The 9652-nt window shown below is 46.2% G+C and overlaps 2 protein-coding genes and 1 non-coding gene across 3 annotated transcripts in view; 2 read left to right on the top strand and 1 right to left on the bottom strand.

Moving 5' to 3' along the window:
* Positions 1-460: 460 nt before the first annotated feature.
* On the bottom strand, positions 461-2305 carry LOC116845381 (lipid droplet-associated hydrolase). The gene is made up of 3 exons (XM_032817968.1): positions 1816-2305; positions 1542-1733; positions 461-1425 (listed from the first exon to the last, which is right to left on the bottom strand). Exons 1-3 carry the CDS (start codon positions 2122-2124, stop codon positions 988-990), a joined length of 939 nt encoding a protein of 312 aa, XP_032673859.1. The 5' UTR covers positions 2125-2305; the 3' UTR covers positions 461-987.
* Positions 2306-2393: 88 nt separating this feature from the next.
* Trnaf-gaa lies at positions 2394-2466 on the top strand. The gene has a single exon. It is a non-coding gene; the product is annotated as a tRNA-Phe (tRNA).
* Positions 2467-5001: 2535 nt separating this feature from the next.
* The window catches only part of LOC116845305, an 86835-nt gene continuing 82184 nt past the window's right edge, over positions 5002-9652 (top strand). The window contains exon 1 of the mRNA XM_032817823.1: positions 5002-6154. The gene's annotated coding sequence lies outside the window, so the exon portion shown is untranslated. The remainder of the gene's footprint in view (positions 6155-9652) is intronic.

Below are 9652 nucleotides of genomic sequence, written 5' to 3'. Positions count from 1 at the left end.
TAAGGAGCGATAAAGATAGAAGAACGCGGTAACGTTGGTAGCGTGCTCCCCGAACGCACTCAAAGGCTGCGTTCCGAAATTCACTGTCAGTACCGAAAATCTATAATTCATGTTACGTATACTATAAAATTTCAACACTGGCAGTGAATTTCGGAACGCAGCTAAAGAGAGAGAAAAGAACTAAAGAGAGAGAAAGAAGAGAGATTGAAAATGTCTCTTTCTCGCAGGATTTTGCCGAAACCGCGCGTTATGGCCGAACTCTGCTTAAAGTGACTCTAATATTGACAATTTTTAAATTTGTAGGCGGTATGGGCTTGTTATCGGCACCATCTTCTATATATTTCTATAATAGGAAAAAAATGTTTTTAATTTACAAACGAAATTGCTATGTAATGCTAAAGTCCATTTTGTCTACATCTATTTTAATGCATATAAAGTAATACAATCTAATACAATGTAACATATTCTAGTATATTGAGTGAATTAAAATGTACTAAAGTATTTGCATATATATTGACTGTATTAAAATAATGATAATACATTTTTAATCCAATATTTATTATATTGCATTATATTATATATTATATTGCAAATTTATCTTTTAAATACTACAGACTATTGGTTTGCTCTTACACAAAATATAAGGTCCCGGTAAACACAAAATATCATCAATGTTACAATGTCAGCTCAATCATATGGTATTATCATATTATGTAACTTTTACTTTGTTATATAACAAACAGTTACATAATATACTATATGATTGAGCTGACATTGTAATATGGATGATACTTTGTATCATCATGTGTTTACTGGTTAATATAAAAAAATAATATAAATATTAATACCAATAAAATACAATAATATTCTTATATATTAAATTATTCTAATAAAAAAAAATACTCAAGTAATTTGAAATGCAATGTTCACAACCATGTAACAGAGAAAAAAAAATAATAAAAATTAATAATTCTCTAATGAGAAATATCAATCTTTAAGGCAGCTATTGTTGATGAGGTCTCCAATAATATGGCCCATGTCCATATCGTTTTTCAGTACAAAGGAATGTTTGAAACCACGCTGGCATAATTGAGCATTGAGATTGGGATGTTTTGAGATCATGTTTTTATAGTACTTAATTGGGACCCAACCATCAGAAGCGCCATAATAAAACCAAAGTTTATCACTGTATTTTGATATGGTCTCATGGTCAGCCTCTTTAACATACTTGAGTTCCTCTACTGCGAGATTAATTATTCTATACAAAGCTTTTGGATTCAGCATTTTCTGTATTGTCTTGATATATCTTGTTGGAATGCCATTAAAGAAGCTGAAAATACTTATGAAACATGTCTGCAGAAATGATGGAAATATTGTTGTAAAGATCCAAGATAAGAAGATCCATAGTGGTGCCACACGTGATATCTGGAAATGAAAAGAGAATTATTTCAACTGTATAAAATATATAAAAATATTTGTAATTTTACATGTGTACATCACAAATATTACAGCAATGATTATAAAGATACTCAGATACTTGCAATATTATGAAAGATCCAGCCATTATTAGTCTCTGCCATATATTCTATCGTTGGGAATAATAAGTAGCACTTCTTTATTCTTTTATTGATGTCATGGTCTTTCAGCAAATTAAGTACAATCCAAGCACCTATGGAATGTCCGATAAGATGTAGCTCAGCATCCTCAGGAACGTATGTCTTTATGAATTCCACCTATATCATAAATATCTATATGAAAGATATGTATATGAAAGAGACAATATAAGCAGATAGGATCTAACTGTGAATGTGTTACCTTATGCTGAACTTGAGCTGTCAAACTATAGTGATCTCGCCACTTCTTATTAGTGGGCATAGCAATTGCTAGATCCTCTGGGGGTTGCACATGTCCAGCATGACCGATGATCCACACAGGAGTGTCGAATGAAAGTTTCGAGTTGATTGCCTTGATAAAATTTTCGTAGAATCCAGGGACACCCGGATTTCCTGTTATAACGAGCACTATTTGTTTGGTGGAATGAGGTAAAGGTTCTTCCTCTATCCACCGGCCCTCTGATATCACCTCAGTCTGTACCTGATTACAATTTACCATCGCTTGCCGCATTTTGGCACACGTTGTTTTACGTTTCTCTGTTTCTGAAGAACTGGAATGACTGTGCAAGTGGATAATTTGTTAAAATTTTTGTCTTGTCATCCACTATCAGGCGAAATGTCTGAAGGCTACTATAACAGGATTCCATAATTGCACGTTGAAAGGAGGGAGCAACGGTAGCGGTCAGAGATATTATAGCGATAGTGTAGTGGTAATAATATACAAGAATACTACAGCGCCACGTTCTACAAGACAGTTGATCGACCAACCATTACCCGTGAGCCGAAATAGCTCAGTTGGGAGAGCGTTAGACTGAAGATCTAAATGTCCCCGGTTCAATCCCGGGTTTCGGCAAGTTCGGGTTTTTTTTTATTTGTATCTTTTTCTCTATGAGATTTGATCAACTGACAAATTAGATAGTAAATTAATGTAAATACGGCTGCGTTTTTAATGTTCTAAATTCGACAGCAATGTGCGGTGCCCTTTCTCTATTAAATTTTCGTTACCACGCAAATAGAGAAGAATAATTTCATTCATATATTCATGTGCTGAAGTCTATTGAATGATCGGTGTTGAATATTCGTTTTCTTCTTTTCCTTTTTGTTGACTTAAGCGATATTTCAAATACGCATCTAATATTCTTCATGTTATTCTACTTTTTACACGTATCGATAATTTATCAGATAAATTATCAATACTACGCAGCATAGAAAAGTTAGCTAGTTTAAAGTTAACGTTTGCTATAATTACACTGGCAATCAAGTAATACAGTGGTGTCTCGCACCAAGCGGACGAAATCAAGCCTAAATGGAAACAAATGTTGAAAGCGCATTTGCAAATCGCAGAGAGAGAAAACACGCAATTATCCATATTGTCGGGCCGATTAAATCGATGTTATGAAAATATCGTATTACATCTAAATTCGAGAATAATAACAATTCTTACAAATGAAACTGAGGAATTTTTGCAACAAGCAGAGACAAATAAGTTCAAGGTTATAATTGAAAGTTCTTGAGAGACTTATATATGTGAACATCTTGATCCAAAAATGTCTTTTGGATGTCGATATAAGTCATAATATTGCCTCAACATCCACCTTTGACATATCAAAGGCACCTTTGTAGGATATCAAATGTGTATTAGGAACACCTGTTGGATCCCGGAGATGTGTCTGTCTAGGAGTTTGTCTGGTATATCATTGACAGTCTCAAACATATTAAACAATAAAATCCAGGATATCGTGGGATTCGCACACATTTGAATGGACATCCGGTGTGCGCACGTTCGTCCTGCGTGCGTCCTTCAAATGTCATCCAGCAAATCGGGTATTTCGAAGGATGTTCGGTGTCACTCGTCGGTGACAGTCGTTCCGCAGCGGGCGTTACAGGACGTTCGATCGTTCTCGATCGGTATCGCCAGTGCGGTACCGACGTCCTGGCGGTCGCACCGACGGCGTGAACGAGGAGCAAACAGCACTAGAGGAGCCGGCGTCGTGGCGCAGTCGGCTCGAGCGTGCTTTCCATCGTGAAAAGAGTATGGCGGCGGTAATTCGAACGCGCGTCATACAAGCCCGCGGCCGGCGGCGCACGCGTTATGGCGTTTGATCGCGCGCCCGTGGGGCGGGGCGAGCGTTCGTGTGCAAGGCAAAAAGCGCACGGGGCGCCCTCGTTATCGGGGGCGCGGCGCGCCGTTGGAGGGAGGCTGACGGAACCGCCTCGACCGCGGCGCCGAGCCGCCATGCTGACGCGCACGCGACATCCGCGTAATCGGATGATCGTTCCTCCGGGTCGCGTTCTTCGCGAACGTAACCTGGAGAGCCTCTGGATAGTGCCGGTCGCGGCACGCCGGAGACCCTCGCCAGAAGCGCCGCCCGTGGCCGCCGGAGACGTGGCAAGTCCGACGTGGAGCTGACCGTGAAGTCGAGTCTCCGCTGAGTCTCGTCGGGGCTACTTTAAGTCGGATCAGGTTAGACTAATTCGCCGCTCAGAGATGGGATTCCTCTTTGGCGTCTCAAGGTTCCAGATCTTTTATGAAGTAAGCGGGACACCGCTGTGCGAGACCTCCGGCATGGCAGACCGGCAACCTTCCTCTCTTTGTCTCTTTTTTGGATTCAGGGGCTACGAGTCTGTGCAATTTTAAACAGACAAGAGCTGTCGATCTTCCTTGTCGTAAATCAGTTTCAAATCCATCGGATGCGTAGCGTTTTCAAATCAGTTAGATTATATACAGCAATAAGTTACTTCGACCTTAAGGCACGTTTCGTTTTGAACGCCGCACGCCAATATGCGCGAATGTCGAGTTTCGCAGTGGCGAAGATGACCGTAACGTGTGCAACGTTCGTCACACATTTCGGCGCGGGAGAATTACGAGCGAAGTTACCGCGAAGCGGTTCAGGTACAGTCCCGTACGAAGTGTCTCGAATCGGGTGCGCAAGAGAAATCGGAAATTTCGATTTTCGAGCATACGCGTTTGCGCAAGATCGCGAGATCGGGAGCGAACGTACGAAAGACACACCTGCAACAGCAACAACAAGAAGCGACAACAACGTACTTGTCGAATAAGAGGGGGAATTTTTCAGCGCACGGCGCATCAATAATTACCGTCACCTGCGCGATCGTCCGAACGCTTGGCGGTGATTGGCCGAGGATTTTCGCGCGGCTACTTGATCCAAGGAAAAAATCCCGTCGTCGGCTCGCCGTGGCGATCCGGAGGCGAACGCGCGCGAGGACTCTCGCGGCGAAGAAGGCGGCGGCCGCGAGGGGTCGTGGCCTCCGCCGCCCCCGCCTGATGGGCGCGCCAGGGGCGGCACAGACGCGCTCCGCCCCTGGCGCGGCGCGACGGTGGGGCCACCGCCGTGCGGAGCCGTAGACCGCAGTCACAATTCGGTCGCTCGACGGTGTAGACGTCGGTGGTTACGTCGCGTTTGCGTCGCACGCAATCCCGTCCGGGTCTACCGGAAGTGTAGTAGCGCGGCTCCGGCCTCCAAAAGTTCGATCCCGCTTGGCCCAGCGCGACCTTTTATCCGCCGTGCTCGCGGCTCGTCTACCTCGAGAGGTCTGCTGTGTGCCGGTGGTTGTTGTCCCCCGGGAGTCGCGTTTCGAAACCGGACGATCGAACGCCGTCGCGGGGCTAGCCGTTCGATCATCGCGGCGATACTCGTCGGTGAGTGGCGCGGAACGTCGCGGAACGCGACGAGGGGAGCGCTCTGCGTCGTGAGTGTGCCGCGCTCGCTCTCCCCGAGGACGTTCTACGCGGACGAGAGCGCGGCTTTAAGCTGCGCCCGGCGCGATACCGGCGCCTGTATTAAAGAGAGATATGCCCGAAGCGGGGACGGTGCGCGTCAACTGACAGCCGTGCAGCAGCGTCGTCGCAGCCGTGGTCGATTGGCGGGCCGACGGGGACGCTTATCCGGGCGGTGTGTGTCAGTGTGTGTGTATCCTGACGACAGGATATCGTGAAGGGATGCGAAGCTGCCGGGCTGGACACGTCGCGCACGTCGGCCGACGAGAGACGACGGCTCGTCGCGAGTGCGGCTCTGCGTTCTGCGCCAACCGCGACCGCCCGTGCAAGATGTAGAGGTGCCACCGCGAGCATCTTCGTCGCGAACGGTAGGCGACGACCGGTTCGTCGACTCTTCGCCCGCTCGTCCATCCGTCCACCAACCAACCAACCAACCAACCAACCAACCAACTAATCAACCAACCAACCTCTCCGTCAATTTGTTCGTCGAAGCGAGTTCCTCTCGCTGAAAACGACGGTGAACTTTCTCGAGTGCGGTGAACGTCGTCGCCGTCGAGTAGCGCTGTTTCACCGTTGCTGCTGTCGGGGAACAGACGGGAGGCACGTCGCGGAGAGCAACCCCCGTCGTCGGCCGCTTGACACTCGTTTCCGCCGTGCGATGTGCCAGTGAGGAACCGTGTGTTGTTGCCGTGCTGCACCCGACGACGACTCTCGCTCTCGTCGCGCCAGGATGATGACGAGAGGCCCTCGTCTGTCGGACGCGTTCGACTAGTCGTCACAGTGGAGTTCTGCTTAATCGCAGGTAATTTCCGTCGCCGTCGGCGAACGTTACGGGGCTTTTCACGCGATTGCCGTGAGCGCGCTGGATTAACCTCTGTCCTTCGCCCTTCCTACGGGATAATAGCGTGTGTTTGTGCAACCTATCGTTGCACGAATTAGAACGGCGGACAGTGCGAGCTGATACGATGCGACACTTCCTCGTGCACGATAATCACGCCGCGTCGCGCGTAATCTTCGTCTCCGCGTTTTTCCTTTCGGGCCATCATTATCAATAACTGTCACTTGAAGTCTGCCTCATATGAGATATCCAGATTTTTATTTAGAGTCGGATCGAAATTTTTCAATTGAATTGTGTAATATATGTGACATTGCGTCTGTAATCGCGATTCAACTGGAAAACTCTCGTCGACCCTGAAATCAAATCTGAGTATGTAACTTGAGAGGAACTTCAAGTAACAACTATTAATTACGGGCCTCTATTTTTTGGTTTTTCTGTTTTTCGGACGTTACCACAAACGTTATGATTATTGCGCGTTGGACGACACGGACTGTGTCAGGCACCGATCCTCATGCTCGATTCCCCAAAGTGGCAGGCCCGCATTCTGCGGGGAATTTTATTAACATCGCGAACTTACAGGGCGAAATTGATGGGGATACGGGTAAACCGTCGTGTGCGCTGAGAGAAATATGTCCACTCGATTTCATACACGCACAATTGCAAGCCGACTGCCTCCGTCTCAGTCACCGCCGTTAGAAAGATGGGAGGAAGATTTTGTAGTTTTTAGTCAAAAGGCATTTTTAAATATTCTCCCTTCTTCTCTCTTTCTCCCTCCCCTTCATTCTTTTTCTTATTTTTGTCAACAACCACCCTAGCTAGTGACACTAGTTAGTAAATAGCTCTGCTCTTTTTATCTGAAAAGTGTCGTAAGCAGAGTCCCGAAGATCCGTTGATATCGAAACATTCGACACTCCCGTCCAAGTTTGTGATGTTTCAAAACCGGTGTCACGTTGTTTTCGAGATAAGAGCTCATGAGAGAGCGTTACGTCGTTACGATCGATTGCCGTGGAACTACGCCGTCTCAATGTGTATTTTCACATTCGTGTTCGCGCCGCGAGACGCCGGCAACCCGCGGCTCTGCCGAGAGCAAGCCAACCAGCGTTCGGTGTTCCCGGGACCGGCCTTCGTCCGACCATGCGAGACAATCGTCTCGCCCTGAGCACGCGGAATCGTAAAGAACCTTCGCAGAGCGCGGTCAGCACGGTCGTTTTGGATTTTACCCGGCGCCGAAACTGAACGTTCCAATTCTACGGTCAGCTCCTGCCGGACGGTTTTACGACGTGTATTCGTCTAGCCGCGGACGCGCGACTCGTGCCTTTGCGAAAGAACTGCGAGAACGGAGGTGCAATTTCGCCCCTTGCGGATTTTACCTTGCGATTATCGTAAAGGACACGCAGCAACGTGAGAAGGAAAATGGCACGAAAAGGGGATTAGAAAAAAAGATGGACAAAAGGGATCAGACAAGATAGATTTATCACGACCGGGTTCCCCGGGGAACACGCTCTCAGGTACACGCAGGTACACGCCGGCGTGTAACGTAACTTGTGCGAGCTGATTCAACAACAAAAGCGAGATTTTCAAGTGAAAGCTAGTGAATTCGCGAGACGACGCGTAAGTTCTGCGCGGCAAGTTCGACAACAGGCGAGCTGTTGCGAAGATTTAAGAGCGAATTACATAAGTATAGGAAGCGAGTGGATATATTTGAATGAGAGCGCGCGTCGCGCGCGCGATGTGCTGTTGACAACATCACGTGGCGCGCTTCTCTCTCTCTCTCTTTCTCAGGAGGACTCGAAGACGCTGCCAGGGAAGACTTGAGCGAAATGTTGTGGCGCGACACAAACAGACGTGAAGGGGGATTGTACTTCGCCGGGGTACAGTTGGTGTTATCTGTCGCGTTAATTCATCCGGTGCTCGCGATCGTCATTCTCATCGAAGGGAAATTACACCTATGGGGAGAATGAGCAGATAGACCGATTTCTGTTTTCTTCCCTACAAGTGGAATAACGTGCACAAATATTTGATCGCGTTACTGGCGATCGTGCGCGCAATCTACTTCGTAATTGAAAGTCAGGTGAGGTTACGTACTATTTGTCATGTTAATTTTCTTCCGGTACTCGCGATCCTCACCGCAGGGAAATGGAGAATGAGCAGGTGAACCGATCTCTGTTTTCTTACTTATAAATGGAATAACATATACAAATATTTGATAGTACTGTTCGTGATTGCGTGCTATCCACCTTTAATAAAGGTAAGATTGGGTTAGGTTGGGTTTAGTGCTATTTGTCACGTTAATTATTCGGGTGTACGCGATCGTCACCGAGCGGACATTTTCACCGCAGGGAAATGGGAAATGAACAGGTGGACCGATCTCTGTCTTCTTATTTATAAATAGAATATATACAAATATTTAATAATACTATTCGTTATACTACTATTCCACTTTTGTAAATAAGTCTTGTAAATAAAAGTTTTGTAATAAAAGTTTTTGTAATAAAAGTAAAATATGAAATAGATTAGGATTAGGTTAGGTTGGATTTAGTGGTATTGTCATGTTAATTATTCGGATATTCGCGGTCGCTGCAGTTGCGCGAAATCACACGATGGGAAATGGAAGATGAGCAGCCCTTATAGAAATATCATACTAAGAATCATTGATAATTACTTATTATCCAGTATTTTTAATACTGAAAATAAGTAATTATCAATGATTTTTAGTATGATATTTCTATAAGGGAGATAGACTGTGATCTCTGTCTTCTCTTTTATAAAAACAGGGTAACAATACTGTCGTATGTTCGATCGTGCTATTCGTTGTCGCGCGCAATCTACCTTTGTGTAAGAAAGTTAGGTTAGTGTTAGGTTAAGTTGCGTCTTGTGAATGGGATCTCGTTGTAATTCGGCGTCGCGAACTCTCGTAAGATCATCGACAGAGCGACGGCAATCGGAGTTAAGCGGCACGAGGAGATGTTTACGTGTTGCGTGTAGGAGAAGCGGGAAAAGAGCGGAGATAAAGACGGGAAGAGATCGAGCGTGATTCCGCGACGACGTTTGCCCCGAGATCAGGAGGGGGGGGGGGACAAAAATGCGCGCATTGTGAAAAATTCTGCAGCGGGGAGAAAGGAGAAGAGGTAGAAGTTCAGCGGGGTAAGCGAAAACACAGCAGAATGTCGGGAGCGAAGCAACAGCAGCGCCGAGAGAGAGAGAGAGAGAGAGAGAGAGAAAAAGAGAAAGGGACAGGGAGAAGATATTCGTCGCACGCTGCAGTTGCGACGAATGTCTCCTCGATCCTGGTGCTAGCGGGAGTTTTTCGCCTCTCTGATCCGACGTAAATTTATTTATGAAGACTACGGATTCTTTTCTTTTTGTCGGGGCTAGATAGGCGAGCGCGGATTGTCCCTTTCTTCGCGCAACCGAGAGAGAGAGAGAGAGAGAGAGAGAGAGAGAGAGAGAGAGAGAGAGAGA

This window comes from Odontomachus brunneus, unplaced genomic scaffold (assembly GCF_010583005.1).
Source record: "Odontomachus brunneus isolate Ranch 3 - 2012 unplaced genomic scaffold, Obru_v1 Obru_scaffold_051, whole genome shotgun sequence".
NCBI classification, from domain to species: Eukaryota; Metazoa; Arthropoda; class Insecta; order Hymenoptera; family Formicidae; genus Odontomachus; species Odontomachus brunneus.
Note: the sequence above shows the minus strand (reverse complement) of the source record. Positions and strands in the feature narration are given on the sequence as shown.

Bases quoted from the DNA above. Each gene is read 5' to 3' on its own strand.
- LOC116845381 (XM_032817968.1), bottom strand. From the start codon at position 2,124: ATGCGGCAAGCGATGGTAAATTGTAATCAGGTACAGACTGAGGTGATA. The intron at 1,734-1,815 runs GTAACACATTCA...TTTATGATATAG, and splicing joins CAGCTCAAGTTCAGCATAAG to GTGGAATTCATAAAGACATA. The intron at 1,426-1,541 runs GCAAGTATCTGA...TTTCATTTCCAG, and splicing joins GCTGGATCTTTCATAATATT to ATATCACGTGTGGCACCACT.